A 21,870-nucleotide genomic window follows, 5' to 3' on the forward strand; every position below is an offset into this window, starting at 1 on the left:
GAATAATCGTTATTTGTTTCACCCACCGTCGTCGCTCTTCACGCTCCCCCGCCCCTTTCTTCGAATTCACGGCGTTTCTGTTGCCTTTTCTGCTCCTTCGCGCGGCTCGTGCTTGGCGAACGATTCCCGCGTGTCGCTCTGCTTCAGCATCGATCGACGACAGAATGGATTCTCTTTGTCGTTGCCCGCTAGCAATTACAGCTGCTATGCGGCCCGAATGCGCAAGATTCACCCTCGATGTTCTTATTTTCGTCCCAATGCAACTTTACTCGACCCGTTTTAACCCTCGAGTCGTCGATACTCGGACGCAATGGCAAGCTGCAGTCAACGAGATAAATAATTAGACATCCAATTAGGCTGAGTTTAATTATTTCTGCGGGACTCGGTGGTTTAACCGAGTTGTAATAGAGGGTGCCAAGAGGGTGGCGGGGGGACTAGATTTTTCTGGGGTGCAGCTGGATTCTGGGTGAGGTGCAAATATGACCTCTTTTATCGTTCGTGGAGCAGTAAACGAGATTTAGGGAAAGGTTGAGGAAGAAGGTTAATCTAGAGTTAGGGTTGGTCTATGTTTGAGTGAGATATGAGTCAGGCATGGATCAAATATGGGTCAGAGAGAGGTTATATGGATTAAATATAAGCCACACCAGGGGCAGATGTGGATCAGGTACAGGTCACATACGAGCAGGTCACCAATAGCAGGTGAACCATGAGTCAAGTACAGGTCAGAAGGACAAATATGGGTCAGACAAGGTTTAAATAACTGCGTACAGGTCACACCAGGGCAAATATGGATCACATTCGAGTGAAAGACAGATCAGACTTGGGTCAAATATACATCAGACATAATTTAAGCATGGTTCAGACAAGGGTTGAACGAGTTCAGCATAAGCCACACCAGGGCAAATACGTGTTACACCCAGTCAAACACAGATCAAGCGTAGGTAATGATTTTTTATAAGACATCAGTCAACTCTCCTCATCACAACATCGATCACAATTAATTCGCCATTATTTCAATTCAATTTAAAGCTACCTTCAGAATATCAGAGCCTTCACACACCAACGTCACCGAAAGTTAAACGTCTTCTGTCCCAGCTATCCCGCCTGCAGCCACGCTGTCGCGATATTTACTGCAGAATCTCAGCCGCGTGACGTTTGGAAATTAATCCCAGCCCGATTCCCGCTCCCAGAGGCGCGAACGTAAATTCAATATCACGCGGTAATTTTCCGCTCGGGGTGGCGAGCGGGCGCGACCGAAAAAGTGGCTGGGGTCGTTCCTTTCCTCGATTTCACGGCCCGCGTCGCCGTGAAGTACAATAAACGACAGTCTTGGAATTCCTTCCTCCTCGCCGCTTGATTTCCATGCCTTTGCCCGCGGTGTTTCCCCCGACAATGCGATTAAAACTTTTCTCTCCAGGTCCCCAACAATAACTGTTACTAATGTCCCCTTCTTAACGCCGCCCCTGTTTGAGGAAAGGAAGAAACGAACCTTCGATCTCGGCGACCTATTGTCAGCGCGGAAAAGGGGCTTTCCGCCAGGCAAGCGTCGTAACTCGCCGCGACGACGAGCCGCAGGGCGGAACACCGAGGCGTTCCTTCGACGCGGCGTTTTCAGAGGTAATTGGCCGCGATCAGACCTGGCCATCCTGCCTCGTTTCCGAGTCCTGCGAACCCTCGGGGAATTTTTTCAGAACTCGAACGAGCCATCGTGAAACTTTTCACGTCGTGATCCGTGTCGAGATTATGGCGTGAATGATATTCCTGCAGCGGCTGGGAAGAGGGTTCAAAGGGTGGAGATAGGGGATGGGACAGAGGGTGCTGGAACTCGAACTTTTTAGGAATTCTGGGAATTGTGACTTGTGAGGGTTTTTTTATTAATGTAGAGGATCGTTTATTCAATCGCTATCTTGTGACGATACGTAATAATTAATGTCTATTGCGTTTAATTATTTATTGTCAGAGCTTTTGTATACTTAAGGGTTATTTCTTGTAAATAAATAAATAAATTGTATCTTTAGAGGAAAGAAAGAATTGTATTTTTAGAGGGACACTTGCAATTCTTTCTGAGGACAATTTATGGCAGTTTGATCAAAATTTCAGCCTTGCTTCAATGAATAAATAAACTGGCAGGTTAAATTTTCTGCACTCATCGAATCAATATTTATACATGCACATAGCAGACTGTACAAATTTAATCCTAATTCCAATTAAGTTAGCAAAATACTCTTGCACAAATTATCCTTTGAAGAAAGAGATAGAAAGAAGTAAATGTTCTCTTTATATTTTCTTTCCTCTAAGATTGTATCAATTGATGTTCGTCTGTTGAAAAGTCTGAGAAAAATCTATGATAAGGTCGGTACTTTTTCGTATGTGTGGCTCGTATGAAAGCTTCCTCTATTTTTAATGGTTTTCGTGGCTACTGGTTTTAGTAAATACACCACGAGCACTGGCAAACTAGTGCCCAGAAGCTTGCAGAAAGATTATTTTGTCAGATTCCATGAGGCGTCCAGTGGAGCAAGTAGAATAAGTCAATATATGTTCAGACAGGGATTAATAATTCATATCGCTGCTACGTCTGGGGTTCCATTTCAAACTGTCTCGCAAACAAACCATAAAATACAACTCTATCCCGCTACCCAGTGCATCCCCGCTGGCCATTTTTCGCGATAATCTACTCGCCGAAAAATGAAGCTACGTTCCCCTCGCTCCCGCGAACATCATCCTTTAACACTTTAAATTCCGAATCCCCTGTAACACGATCACTCTTCGCGTCCACTCGTCGATTTTCACCGAATATAACCAAACGTAAAGCGCAGGAAAAAAGAGCGTCCATAAGCGGCGCGGGATCGCTCCAAAAAACAATTGTTCGCCGAAAAGCGGAGTGGCAAGCGTTTACATAAGCGTTATCTGCGCCGAGATTTATTGATCGATACACTCCGCTCGCGATCCATCGGATTCACGTGGGATTTCAACGACAGTGGCCCCCTGCCCCAGCCTTTCTCTTCCCTCGCCTATCCGACTCCATCAACCCCTCGAACCCCTCGGTTCCTCTCGCGAGTACAGGCATTAGATCGGGGTCAGACACTTGGATTTCACACGATCTATAATGCAGCCCTTTCGAATGGGATGGAATACGAAAGTGGCTCGAATGAGCACGAGCCGAAGAAACGGCGATCGAGTGCTAGGCGCTTGGACGAGGCTGCTGGCCAGCCGAGGTGCACGCGGGGTCAGTCGAGGATCCCGAGGAAGATCCAGGACCGCTTTGATATACAAATAAGTGCTGATCCTGTGACTGGGGCTGGCTCAGGCATTTCGCATGCAGCCGCGGAAAAATTGACGCTGGAGTCGGCTGACCGAACACGAGGGCGATATTTCTCGCCCTCGATCGATCCCCCTGCTGCATCGTAATGGAACTGGGTATTTTTTTAATACCGAAGTTGGCCATTTTCTCGTTCTACCTCGCTTCCCCTGCCCTTCGACTGGGATCCGCTACGCGGAAGTTGCTGCGCGCGATATTGCCCGAAAAATCCTCCACTTCATCCGAGCTCGTGTTTGGTTGTTACTCGGCGAGCACTCGCGCGTGCACGCGAGGCAGGTCCAGGCAGGTTCCGAAGTATTTACCGCTTTATGCCACGGAAACCACCGACAACGCGCTTCACCCGAAACTTTCGATGCTGCTGCCGCTGCGAGTGCATACTTCGGCTCGAAAGCTTCGGGAACACGTGCACTGACGCGTGACATTCCGACGGCTGAAAAATCGACGAATTTGCTGCGCAATTTCGGCGGGCTTGTATAATGGGGAATGTGGGCGGAAATTGGGGGATTTTTTTGGGGGAGGTTTCGAGCGGATTTGAATTACTATTCGTTGGGGAAAATGATGGATGTGATCGGGAAACCTGATATGGAATTTAATTATCTATTATTAGTATAATAGTAGCGATTAATTGTGGACGGGATGGTGGGCGACTGGTGGCAGACATTTTAAGCAGCGATTTTACATGATGATGTGAGACAGAAATGAAAATAGGCGAATTAGGGGGTTTATTGATTTTTCTGTGTCTGACTCGAGACTTATTCTACTGACTTTTACGTGTTTGACTCGCTTGGGATTTATTCTACTTAATTCTCTGTGTCTGACTCGGGACTTATTCTACTGACTTTTGGGTGTCTGACTTAGGACTTATTCTACTGATTTTTCCATATCTGACTCGGGGCTCATTCTACCTATTTTTTTATGTGTCGCTTAGGACTTATTCTACTGACTTTTCCATATCTGACTCGAGGCTTATTCTACCTATTTTCCTATGTCTCGCTTGGGACTTATTCTACTTATTTGTCTGTGTCTCAGGTGGGACTTATTCTGCCTATTCTTCTGTGCCTAACTCGGGCCTTATTCTACTGACTTTTGGGTGTCTGACTTAGGACTTATTCTACTGATTTTTCCATATCTGACTCAGGGCTCATTCTACCTATTTTTCTTTGTCTTACTTGGGACTTATTCTACTTATTTTTCTGTGTCTCACGTGGGACTTATTCTACTTATTTGTCTGTGCCTCACTTAGGACTTATTCTACTTATTTTTCTGTGTCTCTATGTATACCTTGGGACTTATTCTACTGGTGTCGCTGTGCCCAGCCTGCCTAATGTATACCAACAGTAGAATGAATCCCAAGTCAGACGCATTTCACAAAAATTTTATCGAAAATCCTGCATATTACCAACAACCGACGACCAGGATATTTCCACAACTACTGAAATAAGTGATCATTAAACAATTTAGCACACAAAACAGTACTTACTCTGCTGTACACAGTAATCTATACTAATCCCATTATCCCAGCAGCAAAACTTGGGAATAGAATAACAGAACGTTTGGGCACTTGTTCCCAGGAACGCTCCTCGGGGTGCAGGTCCAAAGAACAGAGGGTAAGAGTGAAGTAGGGGTTGATAGGCTTGACGGGATTTAGTGCTTGTAATTGCAAACTCGACTTCTGCTGTTGCGGTCGACTTTGGCCGATGTATTAGGCAAGGGCTGCCAGGATTACGGAGGCGGGGTTAACACGGCCCCGCTCTAAACTGCGCGACATTTTGAAAGTTACGTGGCACGATGCAAGCCCCGCTAAACGCATTAAAACGTCTTATACGTTGTGTACAGTTCAGAGGAAACGTCTAGGGTATCGTCGAGCAGGACGTGGATTAACCCAGTCGCGCAGGGCGCTGAATACAATGACAATTGTTTAGGAAATTGTACATGTGTCGGAGAAAAAATTTATTTAACTTCGATATTAGAATTCAATACAGAATTTAAGAATGGTCAGTATACAGGGTGTCCAAAAGGGATGGGACCAAATTTATACTACGTGTTATTGAGATTAAATATATTAAAAAAGTTCGTGTAAACTTGTGTCTGAATCTGCTTTACTGAATAAGCTTTTATATTTTATATTTATAAACTTCTATATTTGTGCTTTCTTGTGGCAGTTATAAGAAATTTTTGAAAATTCCTCTCTCTCTGCAAGAATGCAGGCTTCCATTGTTCAAATTAGTGATAGCTGAACACTTTCGAATATTCTGACTGTATTTGAAATAATAGTAAGTACATTTTGAATACATTCTCATAGAATAAATTGGGGATGCCTTTAAAAACGACTATGTCTTATAGTATTACGTTTTTTGAGGTTAAGAGACAACTTTTTCGCTGCGCAAAGAATGAAAATTGCTTGTACACGGTATATGTCTCCGACACGATGAACATATAAAGAGGACTGGCTGTAAAGGCGAGAATCGAGGTGCAGGAAAGGAGCGAGTAGAAACTAAAGTAACGTGTCTGACAGAAGGGCCGCGAGTGTTTTATTAGCCAGCTGATAATGAACGAGGAGTTTTACGTCGAACTCAGCGCCATGATTCATGAGCTTTTCAGGAATGATGAAGGGAGGTACGTTTTATTTCCCACCCCCTGACCCCTCACCTTCCCCTCCGCCACGCTCTCCTTCGGTCCTCGAAGAGAATCCAGGAAAACATGGCATGCTCGACTCTCGTGGAACGACTCCCGTCGACCTCGAGGATTCGTCTCTTCTTTGCGCGTCTGTCCTGCGCCCTCGTCGATCCGACGAGCCGCAATCTCGAGAATTCTCCTCGCCGCGTTTGACATTGATAGGGTTCTCGCATCCCTTCGAGCCCTCGACTCGAGGAATTTAAGAAAGCAAAGATTCGACGCCATTGAGGGGGCGAGGGGACGACAAACCGAGGGGGCAAAGGTGTCCTTAACGAGACGTCGCTTGTCAAATAAAATACTGACTCCTGCAGCGGATCTCGGCGACGCTGCTGTGATATCGTGCTATTGAGTGCGTGCGTTGAGGAACTGAGGTACGAAAATAAACGCGAGGGAACGAAGGAATACGTATGAAAATGTGTATTGAAATACTCCTTGCGATGATATGGCGCGGAAAATGCATCTTTTTAACCCTTTGCATAAAGCAGGGAGATGCAAAGAGGGTATCTGTGTTTCTCATTTGTGTTTTTATGTGGCGTCGTGCAGAATCATTGTTCAGTCTGAGTTAAGCTGTGACCTAGGTTAGGTCTGGGTTAGGTCTGGGTTAGGTCACATCAGATTAGAAATAGCATCAAGGGATTGGCTAGATTTTGCCGAGTAAAACGAGCCCAAACACGACGCAAATTAGGCAAACTAAGGGGTTAGGGTACAGTTAGGTCTGGGTTAGGGCTTCACATAGAAAGTAGAGGCACAATGTTTAAATTCATATCTTCCTTTTATATTTTCACGTGCAGTCACTATATAGAACCTCTTCTACAAATTATTCGATACTGCTGTGTAATTACAGGATATTTTATCGGCAGAATAATTCACTCTCGGTGAACGTGCGCGGTACCCTCGCCAGGCTTTTGAATTAAAAAGAATTGGCGCAATAACGCACAGGGACTGACTCGGTTTCGGTTCGCTGGCGTTTCCCATTCGATCGTAAAACTAATCTGGCTGGTCTACGATTAAAAAAAAAAAAAAAGAAAATGGAAATGTCGATGGCCCGGTGGATTAAACGCGAAAAGGTTAGCGCAGGAGACGCGTCGTATCGCGAACGACTCAATTCGATTAACGGGCATAGGAGGGTGAAGCGAGCTAGCGAAATTTCGGCTGGAACCCTGCTTACAGCTTCATTGATTCCTTTCCATCGTTTTTCCGCCGATTTAACGTCGGTTCCCCATCGATTCAGTGTTTGGAATTATTTGCATCCGTCGCAGAAACAAAATTCGTCTTAATATTTTTATGGTTTTAATTGGGGTTCGATTGTTCGTGCTTGAAGCTGATTCTGTTTTAAATAAATTCCAGTAAATTTGGAAAATCTAATCAATTTAGTTAATCTAGTGGAATTAGTGAATTTAGAGAATCTAGAAAATTCAGAGAATTTAGTCAACCTGGGGAATCCAAGGAATCTAGGGAATTTAGTAATTTGAATTTTGATGGTTTTAATTTTGGTACGAGCATCCGTGCTATTAGCTGGTTCTTTTTGAGAGAAGTTCTAGTATATCTAGAGAATCTAGCGAATTTAGTTATTTTGGTACTTTTAGTGGATTTGGAGAACCTCAAGAATTTATCGAATTTAGTGAGTTTACTAAACATGGGGAACCTGGGGAATCTAGAGAATTTAATAATTTGAATCTTAATGATTTTAATTTATGTATGGCGATCTGTGCTTTTAGTTGGCTGTTTTTCAAACAAATTCTAGTAAACCTGGAAAATCTGGTGAATTTATTTAGCCTGGTGCATTTAGTGAATTTGGAGGATCTAGAAAATTCAGCGAACGTAAAGAATTTAGCAAGCCTAGTAAACCTAGGGAATCTAGGGAATTTAACAAATCCACTAAAATTAAGAAACACAGTGAATTTAACAAATTCACTGAAGCTACTATAATCTCGTAGCTATACAAAAGCTTGTTTAACGAAACAGGATTTAAAACAAACAAAAATTACTGTTTGTCGCTCACAGAGGAGCGAAATTCACTAGTAAAGCTTTCATGCTGCTACATTTGTTTCAGAATTATTCATCAACAGCTATTTGCAAGCACGATTTTCCTATCGATTCGCTTCGAATTTTCCCCCCATCTTCGATTCGCAGAATTCAACTCATTGTCAGCGTTTCCGGCAATACGAAAGTCGACGAGCTACCTACTTCCTCCCCATCTAAAGCTCCGTACACACCCTCCTCCTGGTGCTTGTTTCCAATCGTTTCGCGCAGTTCCTTCTCCCTCATCCTTACTTTCCCTCTTTCTCTCTCTCTCTCTCTCTCTCTCTCTCTCTCTCTCTCTCTCTCTCTCTCTCTCTCTCTCTCTCTCTCTCTCTCTCGCTCTCTCTTTCTTCCTGTGCAATAGCCAACAGCAGCTGGGCAGCGGCTGGAAAGGAGGAAGCGATAAAACTTGGCCGACGAAAATTCCCTCGATACGATGTAAAAGTTCCTAGGAGGGAGGACGCACGTGAGCGATTGTAATTGAGCTGGGCCACGACGTGTCTTCTCCTCGACGTCGTTCGTCTCGATTACGATTGCCACGCGGAACGTGAGCACTGGAGGGGATAATCAAATTCCACGGGTCCGCGATTACTTCGAAAATTCATGGGCCAGTACGAGTTTAACGATTGCACGTGACAACGACGAGGAATCGAATGTGGAGAAGTGGATCTGGGCTCACAGTTTCGGAGGTATATTTAGAGGTCGCCTTCGACACTAACGGCGACGTGGAATGCAAGTGTGGTGTCAGAATTTAAAAATTTATGGAAATTCAATGACTGCAAGGCGCGATATAGGCTCGCCATGGGTACATGCCTCGATATGAGGTCACGTTTCCTTGGAACCATTCGTTCACCTTATACAGGGTGTTCCATAACATGTGGAACCACTTCAGAATCGTATGCTTAAAAAATATGAAAAAATGTCATATAAACATATGTCCTGTTTGATTGAATTTTAGTTCGGTTGAATTTTCTGTTTTCATTACTTTCAAAGAAGATGCTCAAAGTGTCTACCTTGCTTTTGAAGACAATGTCAAGCTAGCTATACTGCACAGTTTGGTCAGCAGAATGCATTGAATGGAGTATTTTCTCCTGAGTAACTGGCCTATCGAATTTTCAATGTATTATATAGATCACCATCTATTTTGGTAGCTATGAGCGAACTTTTATCGGTAATAAAGTATTGTGACAGAAATACCAGGGCTACTACTTGCGGGGTAGTACAGCGTAGATGGGGGATCGATAAGGTACTTACGTATCAATTGTACATTTCACTGAAATTGCTACTCGAAAGCTTTGATTTCCGTCGATCGACGGTATATTGCAACGCATTGTCCACAGCGCCGCGTGATTCTATAAACCTAATATTTGGGTCAAGGATCCAAGGAAATGGTCGGTCGTGAAGACAGTGCACTACTTCAGAAAGAGGAACGGAGAAACTAGAGTCAGACAATGCAGAGAGGGTGGACAAAAGACACCGAAAATTCACAAAATCCATAATTGTCCTGAAGATAAATGACTATTGATTTTCATTCTTTTTTCTTGAAACATGAAAAGCTGTGTTTTATAAAACTCTGCTCCCCGCAACCAGTTTCAACATTCCACGGTCCCACAAAAATAATTAAAATTCATAATTTTTTATAAAATAAAAATTGTCGTTCCCTCGTTTGGAACACAAAGGGCTATTTTCAAAGGCTATTTTTTTCGTAATCACTTCCAAAATTGCCAATACTCATTGATAACGATCATCGCGCTGTCATCGAGAGGCAAATCGTTAGTTAGGATTATCGAGCGGCAGATAAATAACGAGCAAATAATTATCCACGGAACACAGAGCGGTTCATTAACATGAAAATATCGTCGGTTGGCTCCTCGCTCGCTTTCCAAACTAAAAACTCTCTGTCATCGGTGCGTTCTAATTACCCATTATTTGTAAATCCGATATTTCGCTAACGATCGAATTGCGCGCCTGTTCGTTTCATCGTGACGCAGCATAGCACGGTATAAAATCTGGCAACATGTAAAACTGATAGGTAAAATAATAACTCTCATTGGAAGAATATAGAGGTGCCAACACGAATTCCTGTTCCATTATTTTTTGATATCCCGTGCAAAACACGCAGCGGATGTTTTTAATAATACAAAAGCTCTGGTTTACAAAAATTGATCTGGTTTACAAAAATTGAAATGCTAAAAGGATTAAAATCGACGAACATAGAAAATCCCTCATGAAAAATGTACCCACTCAAAAAAAGCAGATCACCTCTATGGCTCCCAAAATGGTTCCCGATGCGATAAAGATACTCCTCTGACAAGCATTTTTCAACAATAATTGAGACACTATCGCGGCCACTGTCACCTGATAACGTTAATGCAAATCAAGACAACAGCCCTCCCACGCGTTCCAGGTCGCCTTATCAGCCTTCATCTCCCGTAATCGCGGCTGTTATCCGTACAGCTGTCCAGCGTGTCGGACACAGTGTCAGCCGCGCGGTTGCGGCTTGTCAGTCCATCCAAGCGGACAATCGATTCGTATTAATACAAATCGTCATAGGAGGGCTGTTGGTGCGTTTCCCCTCGTGAAGCTGTACAAGCATGCCGTGTTAACGCGACACGAGGCGCGATTTAGCCGGCGTCGAGTCGCAGGCCACGACCCTCGGTAATAACTCGCTGACGTACGGAGGGGTGCACGCCAGCTAAATGAAGAGATCCAAATAGGGCGCGCGAACAAGCACGCTCTTTCGTCTTGACGTGCCAATAAATTCCACGTGGCAAGGGTTGCGCCGTTCATCGCCTTGACATCGACAGCTCGTTACGCCGTCAAGACGGGTCGGCCGACGGCGTTGTATACATAATTCAAGTATCCTCATGTGTGGCTTCCCCGAGCGGTGCAGACGTTTCCGGACGGAAGGGCTTCTCCCTCTGCGACTACCGTCCGCGAGGAAACCTAATTTTCGCCTCGGTCGCGTTACACATTTACACCTTGCGTTTGAATCCTGCTTCATTACCTACTGTGCTCATAATTGCTTGATTAGTCGAGTTTGAGGACGTTCTTTTGGGACAGGGATTTATAGGAGATTGCGAGTGATAACGAAGACGGAGAGAAATTCGTGCGCATTGTCTATATGTGGGTCTGGACCGCAATTTTTTGGAGGAAAAATGTGGTAATTGTGATGATAATGAAAAGTAAGGTGTCTATAATGTTAATCCTTTCTTGTTGGAAGTAGTGTCAGTGGGTTGCCTATGCTTTCTCGAGTAAAATGAGCCCAAACACGACACAAATCGCAGAAGTTTTGGTCTAGGTTAGGTATGGGTTAGGCCTGGGTTAGGCCAGATTGGTTTAGAGGCAGTATCAGTGAATTGATGAGGCTTTCCCGCGTAAAATGAGTCCAAACACGACACAAATCGCAGAAGTTTTCGTCTAGGTTAGGTATGGGTTAGGCCTGGGTTAGGCCAGACCGGTTTACAGGGAGTATCAGTGAATTCGTGAGGTTTTCCCGTGTAAAATGAGTCCAAACACGATACAAATCGCAGAAGTTTTGGTCAGGTTAGATCCCGGTTAGGTCTGGGTTAGCTCATATCGGTTTAGAAGCAGTATCAGTGAATTTATGAGGTTTTTCCGAGTAAAATGAGCCCAAACATGAAACAAATAGCACAAATTAAGGTTTCAGTTAAGGCTGGGTTGGGTATGGGTATGGTTCCATCAAGTTATAAGTAATATCAGTGTATTGGTCAGAGTTTCCCAAGTGAAACGAGCCCAAACACGACACAAATCAGATAATGTAATGGTTTATGGTATGGTTAGGTCCGGGTTAGGGTTTAGGCCATACATCTGATGTTAGGTCCGACTTAGATGTAAGGTTAGGCTTGACTTATGTCAAATAATATCCGATTTATGTCGTGCTTGTACTCATTTTATTGGGGAGAACTCCGCCAATCCATCAATATCACTTTTATCTTGATTTTACCTAACCCAGACCTAACCCATACCTAACTGAAGCAAACCTTGTCCGATTTAGGTCGTGTTTGTACTCATTTTACTGGGGAGAACCTCACCAATCCACTAGTATCACTTTTATCTTGATGTGACCTAGTCTTGACCTAACCCAGGCCTAACCCGAAGCAAACCTTGTCCGATTCAGGTCGTGTTTGTACTCATTTTTCTGGGGAGAACCTCGCCAATCCACCAATATAACTTTTATCTGGATGTGACCTAGCATTTACCTAACCCAGACCTAACCTTAAGCAAACCTTGCCCGATTTAGGTCGTGTTTGTACTCATTTTATTCGGGAAGACTTCTTCAATCCATTTATATTGCTTCTAGCCTGATCTTATCTAATCCAGACATATCCCAGACCTATCCATGAACAAACTTCATTCGTGTTATGTCGTGCTTGTACTCATTTGATCTACGAGAACTTCACCAATTCGTTGGTGCTATTTTTAGAATAATGGAATGCATATTCTGCAGCTTTTCATTATTTAATAAAAACTGTTTTTGTAGGACTCTGTAAGTTCAAATTCCTGATCTATGCATGGCAAGTTCTCGCAGGAATTTAATGGAGTCGTAATTTAGCGAAGCAGAAACATATAATCTGAAAATGCACCCTAAAAAAACATCTCTATTTCACTTCGCCAGAGAGTATTAAATGGCAAGGGGACGCACGAAGGCCGTAAGTTACTCGATATTCTACCTGTGAACAACAGTTAAAAGAAGAAAACTTCGACCATACGTTACAGCATGGCAAGGAACGAAACGATACCGATTGCATATAAGATATTACAGCCCACCCCTCTCTGTTACAGTAACAATGGCTTCGTGATAGGGGACCGCACCGTCGTTAATATATCGACAGCCAGTGCAATCGATAATTCGACTCGGTCGACAGTAAATCACGATCCCTCGTGAGGCAGGTCTTTCCATGAGAAAAACAGCGAAAGGGGTTAAATATTGCATCGCCGATGCACCATGTGCAGCGGGACAGGACGCAGTGCGTCCATTGCAGCCTGCGTAAGAGGCCTCCCTGCGTGTATTTTCCAGGGAGTTTGACGAGGCAGGGAATTTTCTTCCTTATTCTTGCAAAGAACACTGTGCTCGGAAGTAATCCAGGAAATGAAACGTATTATCCTCTGATAAAAGATTTAGGTCGAGTCTGGATAGAACCTACAAAATCCGCTGTCCTAAGAGGCACGCTTTGTGAGTTATAGATTATATCGAACCTCGATAATAGTAATAATAATGTCCCAATGATACAAACGAAGCTATTTCCTTTGGACTTTCATTCTGCACGCCTTGCTCCATCTGACGATGTTGGCTTCCAGTTGTCGTTTGTGGAGGATCCTATGAAGCTGTAATTCCTTGAAAGATGTTAAGCCATGTTCAGATTAGTCAAGTTACTTGAATTCATGTTACTTGGGTTGAAGGAGCTTGATGTCAAGTTTGTGTTCACGCAAGTCAAGTTACTTGGATTCAAGTGGGTTGTATTTAAAAGTTACTTGAATTCAAGCTGTCAGGCAAAAATAATAAAAATGGCGTCGAAAGAGACGGACCTGCCAATCAACGCGTATTTCAACGAAAGGGAATGTTGAAAAGACGTCAACTTCACTCGAAGCTTGAAAGTATATTTCAAGTCAACAAATATAACAGCTTCACATTGGTCAAGCTGCTTCGAATCTCTTACATTCAAGCTGCTTGAATTCCAGTAACTCGACTAATCTGATCAAGACTTTAGAGAACATGTATCCTTGGAGATACTAAGGCTTCGAAATGGTTCCATGATTATGTTATTCGGTTCCCCGCCTAAAAGCTAAGGGCCGTGTTCACGTCGTAAAGACACCTCAGACAGTGATAACAGAGGCAGAGCCCAGGATCTCCAATTGGACTCATTTCCCCAGCGCGGCACTTTTCGCTGCCAAATATCCAAATATCATCAGACGTTTGCTCGCCGCGTTCCACCAGGGGGATGTAAGAGACGCAGTTTCTTTGAGCACGAGGGGAGGTTTACGCGAGGGGCCAAGGAACACGAGAAACGGGCAAATTAATGTCAACACGAGGAGCAGAGACTCCCGAAAACCTCGAGAGCAGGAAATATAAATGCGGACGCTCCCTCCGCGGGTCACGTACTTATCTTCCTTGCATTTGTCGCGCTTTTCGCCGCTGCCAGGCACCGAAAAGAAGAAAAAACGAAGGAGGGGCTGGGTTGGTTTCTCAGTGAAACGTGCCCGCCGTGTCTTCAAGGAGAGCTGCTCTTCAGTGGAGGACGAAGGGATTATGGAGCCTGTTAATTTCGAGTGGCAAATTATTCCTTAACCCCTTCATGTCGAGTAACAACTCTAAAGCGTTACATTTTCCATGAAGAAATGCTTTCAAGAAAACCTATAATCACGTGGATTCACAAAATATTCATTTCATGAAGATAATTTTATAGCGACCCATTTTAAGAAGATATACATTGCACTTTTATGCATTCATGAAAATTTCAAGCGCGTGAAAAATCACGAAACGTCACGTCATGTCACGTGATATTGGAAAATATACGAAATATGAAAAGTAAAATGCAAAGTATAGCATTTGAAAAATTAAGCAAATTTTCATTCAATTCCATTCTGCTGATCGTATTTATGCAAATATGAAATTACATAAAAATCCACAGTGTAGTGATAACTCACCCTCGGTTAAGCCGAACAATTTGGCGCGCTCTAAATAGATTCTGCATGCGTCCATAAATATCAAGGGCATCTAGGTGACCCTATTTGCCTGTCACCCCTGCATAAGCAATGCTTTTTAGTGTCCCTGCAGTGGTCAATATGGAAGGCTTCGGAATAGAGAACATTCGTTCAGAACTCGTCACAACTAAAGGGTTAATCAGTCGATGGTTGCAGCGTGACCAGTCCACTGGCCATATTTTTTTTCATATTCAACGCGGGATTCTGCGGCCAGGTATTTTCGGAAGCCAGAGGAATATGTTTTCGCGATTTACGCGCGCGTAATGCACGCGATCGAATTAACTGTATATTATCGTTGATATATTTCGTAATATAATATCGCTTTGGTGAGACATCTAGACTGGTTATACGTAAAACTTTACACGAGTGTGCGTCATTGGTTCTAGCACGACTAGGGGAAATAAAAATGCTTCGAACATTACGATTTAAATCGTCTTCGATATACAGGGTGAATCATTTAACTATTTCACACAAATTTACCTGGAAAGTATATGACGTACGAAAAAATGTTTCGAACGAAAGTTGTGTGATATAAAGTGGAGCATAAATTGCAGTGAGATAAATGTCCCAGTACCTGGACACTTAAGGGGACACCTGAGTCTAGACAGAAATGGGGTTAACTTTACGAATTTTTATCTCAGAAACTATATGTTTTGTTACTGTACGATTTTTTTAGTGTAAAGTACATATATTTGAGTACATTTTTAATTGTTTGTCATGCAATAAATCTTAGTATTAAGTGAGAGGCAGCTCTTAGCATGGAACGTGTCTTTTGGTGAAAGATATTTGGAGTTATGGTAATCTGAAAGCAAAAGACAAAGCAAATACTTCAAATAGGATAGTATAAGCTGTCCTTGTCTTATATTCCTCTCGATGTTCTTTGCATATGTTTCTTGCCCGTTAACAAATAAATAAATACAGTTAAATGCGTCACCCTGTAGAACGAAAATTCGATGTGACCTCGTCAGAAATATTTAACATAAAAATAGCAATAAAAAGCAAGGACAATCTACCATGAAGTGTTAATACAGAATACAGTGAATAATACAGGAGAAGAGATGAGGCAAGCACGATACCAACAGTGATTCCATACCCCCAGACACCCATATACCCATACGTAGTTAAAGGCGACACTGATGCATGCTAGCCGTCCTCGAAACTTATTTCCAACTTAGGAGGAGTTTATTTAAATGAACAGGCGAGACAGCGGAGCATGCAGATAAGGCAAAGTTCGTTCTTCCCTGGGCCGTCTCTATTTACGCCCACAACCGGTTGCTTTCAGCGCTGACCACGATGCAACCCTAGCCTCGACACAGTTGCGAGGGGCCACCTAATTAAGTGGCGAAATTACAAGTTCGTGCGTGGAATCGCGAAATTAACCACGCAGAAATTAGACACGCGGTCGTCCAGCATCGACCTCAGTGCCAGCGCGCGAAACTGAGAACGAGTGACGACGATCCTCTCTGCAAGGCTCATTTGCTCCTCCAGCACTGAATAATTCGAGAGAAGCGCGATGGACGACGATCCATGATCGAAGTACATAATGTCGACCATTTGCGCGAGCCTCGGTTCCGAAGTCTTCAGGCAAAATATTTTATTTGCTTTCGTAGTGGTGAGGGGTTGCGATAACAGTTCGCGTTAATGGAGATTCGAGCAGGAAACAAATATTCATATCGGCGACGGTTTGCATGGATCAATTGGATCTCGGTGAATGCAATTCACCATTTTATTTCGTGTCTGTCATCAATTCGCGATGAGTGTGATTGCAAATTTAATTGAAAATCATTCGTACGCGATTTTTGTTGTATGTGCTTTAGGGGGTAAGTGCAGGGTTTGGATCGATGTTCCAGTGCAACGACCATTCCAAGTTTGAGAAGGGTGAGGTTAGTTTCGAATTTGTGGAGATAGGAAGCTAATTTGGAGAAATGTGCTCTCAAATGCAATTAGACATGCAGTAAGTAGTTTAACCTTAGATATGGTCAGGCAGTAATATAATCCATATATAACGAAAGAGGGAGGAAAGATTAATCCCTGGTTTGAAGAGAAGAGAAAACTAATTTTGAAAAATAATTTAGTGCGACCTCAAATTTAGTTACACACTCAGTTAGTAGTTTAACCTTAAATATGATCAGACTGTCAGCCAGCAGTATAATCCATATAGAAAGTCAGACGTAAAAAAGTAGTACAATACGTATGTGGTCAGACTTAAAGAAGTAGTATAATACGTATATGATCAGCCATATAAGTAAGTAGTTATTTTCAAACACAATCAGACGTGTAATAAGTAGTATAGCTTAGGTATGGTCAGACATCCAGAAAGTAGTTTAACCTTAGATATGATCAGGCAGTCATACAGTAATTTAGAACTAAATACGACCAGAGACTCCGTAAGTAGTATAACCATGAATATAGTCAGACATTCTCTAAATTACAGATTTATTTGATCATAAAGATGTTCCAATGAAAATTTAAATCTATCATAATTCCTCTCCATATCTTATGTAGTTCTCACGCAGCGGAAACAGAAGAGATAATTTGCAAAGAATGAAGAAAGGCCGCCTATTAAGTTCAGAAGTAACGATGCAAATACTTGAAGTGGAAGAGTACAAGAGAGTACGAGTTACCAGCAGTGAAAAGGGGCCAAAATGTGCGAGCGTCTCGCAACCCAAAGCCGAAGGAATTCTAATTTCTCCCGCCGACGCGTTTTCAGGGAACTGTGGGCGGAGGTGGAAACGTAAGAATGCCAACGAGGACCTTTCGGGGCTGCTCCTCGAATTTTGCATACTTCCTACTGCGTGGTGCATGCAGATATGCAAAACGGGGACGTTGCACGCGTTCTTAATTCGGGAAAATTTTCTCCCGAGATGCTGGTGCTTTCTGACAATTCACGATATGTCAATCGTTATCTGGCGCCTGGGGAAATTTTCATGGGAAACTCTGAGAATTCGTTTCATTTATATTTCTATTATATAAATTTATATTAATGTAACATTTCATTTCATTTACTTTAACGAGCATAAGCTCTTTCGTATACAGAATAGAAGAAGAAGAGGAGTATACAGGATGCTCCAGCTAAATGAGATCACTTAAATATCTGTTTTGTGTGTGTTGTATGAAAAAACTTCTCAGGACAAAGTTGCACTGTTGCAAAGGGCACACGAAATCCTGGAAAGAATTTTCTGTCCATGTTATTTTTTAGGAAATTCTAAGGTCATTAGTATTTTTCTAAATGGAATTTTATATTCTTCTCGACATTCTTGCAGAGCATAAAAAATGAATTTAATGGTAAAAACCTCTTAAAGGCTTTCTGCTTTTCTGGGTACACTCATTCTGTTGCAGATTTTTGGTGGCTTAATTTTTTTGGAAACTGTTTGTAGAAACCAAAGTTCAAACCGAATCCCACTAAAACTTTTTTCTAACTCCAACCACAACAAAGATACAGCACATTAAAATTGCACGAATCTCCCTGTGGAATTAAGTGAATCCAATCGATCGAGAAATGTCGGTACAATAATTATCTTCGTTATTAATAATCCACGACATGTAGCATAAAAAATGTAACTGAGAAACCGACGAGTGGAATACGCTCGGGTCAAACGGTTCTCCAGCTCGCCAGTCGACAAAGGAAATTTGAGCGACAAAGATGGACGGCTGGCGTGGGTGTCGCAATTAATCGCGTGTTGGAGGGAAATAGTGGCAGAAGTATCGGTCGAGTAGCTTCGGAACATGGCCAGCCCGTGAGGCCGACACACGAAGAGGAGCAGTCGACAGAGTCGATCGTCTGGCCGGATTATTCGAGGCACTCGATACATCGTCGCGAAATCCCCGACACATTTTCCGAGCCAACGAGCTCTCCGCCTCGTTGTAGGCTCGAATGGACGGATGAACGCGCGGTGGATGTTCGCGAATCGTAGCCATCGATCGGCATTAACGATGTACCGCCCTCCTTCACGCGTGATAAGGCCTCGCGATTAAGTGGACGCGTATCGCGAATTAATTAGGAGCCTTGTCGAAAGAGATCCACGCAACCAGCAACCGACGTACACTCTGTTTCGTGGATCAAGCATTGTGATTAATCGCGCTGTTTAGTAATTCAACACTGGAACTGCCAAACCTGTCAAAGTGACTGGTATGATTATTCCTTGTGTACTTTTTATCTATTATGAACTTTATTTTGTTCTTGATTAATGCTGAATAGAGTGATGTAACGCCTAAATGTTAATAGAATTGTAATTCTTTAATTACAATGACTCAACCCGATACCACCTCAGTTTTTGAGTTATTGATAGTTAAAGGTAAGCATGAAATATTACTTCTAGAAAGACTACTTCGTTCGCGCGATAGACGCTAGGTGTCGCTAGCGAAGTCAAGCTGCGCGCGCAGCCAAGTTACAGGTGGCGCTAGCAGCACAATAAGTCCCGCCCCCAGACCCATTCCACATCTATGTTTAACAATGAATAACTTAAAAATGAAGCCTCGCACGTAATTTTGTCATTCTTCACTTTCGACTTATTCTGATCCACAGAATTACTTTCTACAATTTTTTACGGTTATTTTCGAACACTCTGTGCAAACATATTTCTTTCAAACTACAAGAGAACATCTCAGCCTACAAAACTGTACCCTGTTATTCTAGAAATGGGTACATAAATATTATTATTATTATTATTGAAATGAATCCAATTTCAAAATTCACCATCGAAGAAGCAATCATACTAACCCCACCACCAATATCGCTTCTAAATAAGCATACTGAGGCCACAGTAAGCATCGCGGAAACGCTTATGACCTACTCGAGTATTTCGACGAGAATTTCAATAGCCCGTCCTCGAGCAACCAACAGATTTCACCGCTTGCCATAACGTTTCCATAGCTACAACTATTTTTCTATTGTAGGCGAATTCACGGGTGAACGTACCATGGATATATGAATCGAAGCCATCATGAGAGTGCTCCAGTTGATCCTCCTGCTGCTGGTATCATCGCGCTGCCTCGTACACCCGATCGGTGAGTGAAGCTCTCGTTTAACGAACGCGTATAATCGAGAAACGCTGCTATCGAAATACCTGGAACCAGGTCGCCTTCGATTTCTTTTCTCCTTTTTCTTTTCGAACGAACATGCATCCTGCGTCTTCCTCGGTTATTTAAACACGCCGAATCGGTTCACCCTGGCAGCGATATTAAACACTGGAAGGATCTATTGTCGGAACGCGAGGCACGGAGAAGACACGGAACTGTGCAATTTGCATGGAGAATTATTAACCTAACCACGTCGGAAGCACGTTTCGATTGACTACCAGCGAGACTTTGGTATCAGACCGAGCTGGGAACTCTCGACGCGAGAGAAACTGCGCTGTTCGAGAAGTACGATTTATAGTCCTGCTTCGGCGACGAGGCCACCCCCTCCTGTCCCCCCGCGCGATAAGGATTATCCCGATAACGGTTAATGCCGTGAGCCGAGGAGGGGGAGGAGGCGAGGAACGAGAGACGCGATCGGTAATCGATGGGGAAGTAATCTGCAAAGTTTTCGGCCCGAGCATTCGAAAGTATGTTTGCGTAGTCGTCAGGCACGTAGCACGATCGAATATCGAAACAGTTTCAATTATTCTGGATCGCGATGAGGGGAGATAAGCGGGTCAGGATATCGCGAAATAATTTCGATTTCGTTCCGCTCGGGCCTTTGTTGCTCCAGAGGGGATACTCTGAAATAAAAGAAATGGTAGCGATTATAAATATATCAAAGGGATGAAATCTGAAATTGTGAAAAGTTTTTTATACTGCGTTATTTATTGGAATGTTTGGACTCCAATTCCGGGAATATTTAGCAAACTTAGTATAGAGGATGGTTCTTTTATCTTGCATATCCTGATATCTTTGTTATTTTTGCCGATACAAAGAAATGCATCAGGACAAATTTGTTTAGTTTAAAACTAAGAATATTATGATGAACATTTTTTCTGTCAAAGTTGGTTTCGTTTTAAGTAATCGCCATTTTTATGCACATTGACAAGTATTTCTTATGATGCAACTTATAGTGCACAACAAGACTAATTCAACGAACTGTGACACTGCGACTTTTAAATGATCTTGAATAAAAGAAATCGCTTTAGTTCAAAGGCGATTGAAAAATTTTACATTTCTAGCTTTCTGTAATTAATAAATTGTATTATTTCATTATCGTTTTAATTATTTTAAATGTACTCCAATAAGTATTCAAAATGGTCCCCATCGGCTTCGAGACATTTTCTCAAAAACTTTTGCTTGTGCGGTCAATCATTAGCAAAGGAATGGCGCTGCAAGCATATAAAATTTTTTCCTTCAAGATTCTTTAAAGGTCATAGCATTACAGCTCATTGAATTCGTCTTGGTGTGCACTATAATGCTGCTTCGTAAAAAGTTCTGCAAACTTCAAATTCAATTTTCTCCAAATCAGAGCCTCGGATAAGAAAATTGAATACCAAATTTTTTCCTTATTTTTTTACATAGAATTACCTTCTGGCAACGATTTTCCACCCACCCTGTATAAAATTCTCTTATTGATCTTATTAAACCTCTGTATTTATAACGCGCTGTAACCTGCGCACTCATATATTTAGCATTTATATAATGCAAATTTTTTCCGAAATTTACATATGCAAATCGGGCACGTCATAATCTATTGTAGCTTCAGAGTTACTGTCCTTTTATAGCAAGATATTTATCGACTGCGATTTAATTATTAATTTATACCCCTCGAAAAACATTTACCACCACCCTGTCACGCAAGTGTATATCCAGTGAAGAATTATCGGTTTTCAGAGAGCTAAATTATTTTTCCGTGCCCTGATCAATAAAATAAATTTCACTTTCGCGAAGCTCGCGGTAAGAGTGGTACTAGCCAGCCCTCGGCTTCCCGCCAGAGGAACAGGCCTTAATCACGAAGAAGAGGCATAGACGAGTAGACTTTCCCCCAGAGGTGGTCGGCTATCTTCATCCAGGGGAAACACCAGCGGCGGTACCAGGCGAACTTTCTCAATTAGTGCTTCAGCCCGATCGACCGGCAGCTCATTCGTATTCACGATGAAGCAAAACTGGTAGATAGAGCGGCCCGATAGAGGCTCGACTCTCTTCGTCGCTGCCCCCAACCC

General features: G+C 42.8%; 1 protein-coding gene across 1 annotated transcript in view; it reads left to right on the top strand.

Moving 5' to 3' along the window:
* Positions 1-21,870, top strand: part of LOC143181467 (neural cell adhesion molecule 2) — a 71,138-nt gene that overhangs the window by 15,156 nt on the left and 34,112 nt on the right. Inside the window, exon 2 of the mRNA XM_076381858.1 lies at positions 19,640-19,750. Coding sequence (XP_076237973.1) covers positions 19,687-19,750 — 64 coding nt within the window. The 5' untranslated portion in view covers positions 19,640-19,686. The remainder of the gene's footprint in view (positions 1-19,639; positions 19,751-21,870) is intronic.

This window comes from Calliopsis andreniformis, chromosome 7, assembly GCF_051401765.1.
Source record: "Calliopsis andreniformis isolate RMS-2024a chromosome 7, iyCalAndr_principal, whole genome shotgun sequence".
In the NCBI taxonomy this organism is placed as follows: domain Eukaryota; kingdom Metazoa; phylum Arthropoda; class Insecta; order Hymenoptera; family Andrenidae; genus Calliopsis; species Calliopsis andreniformis.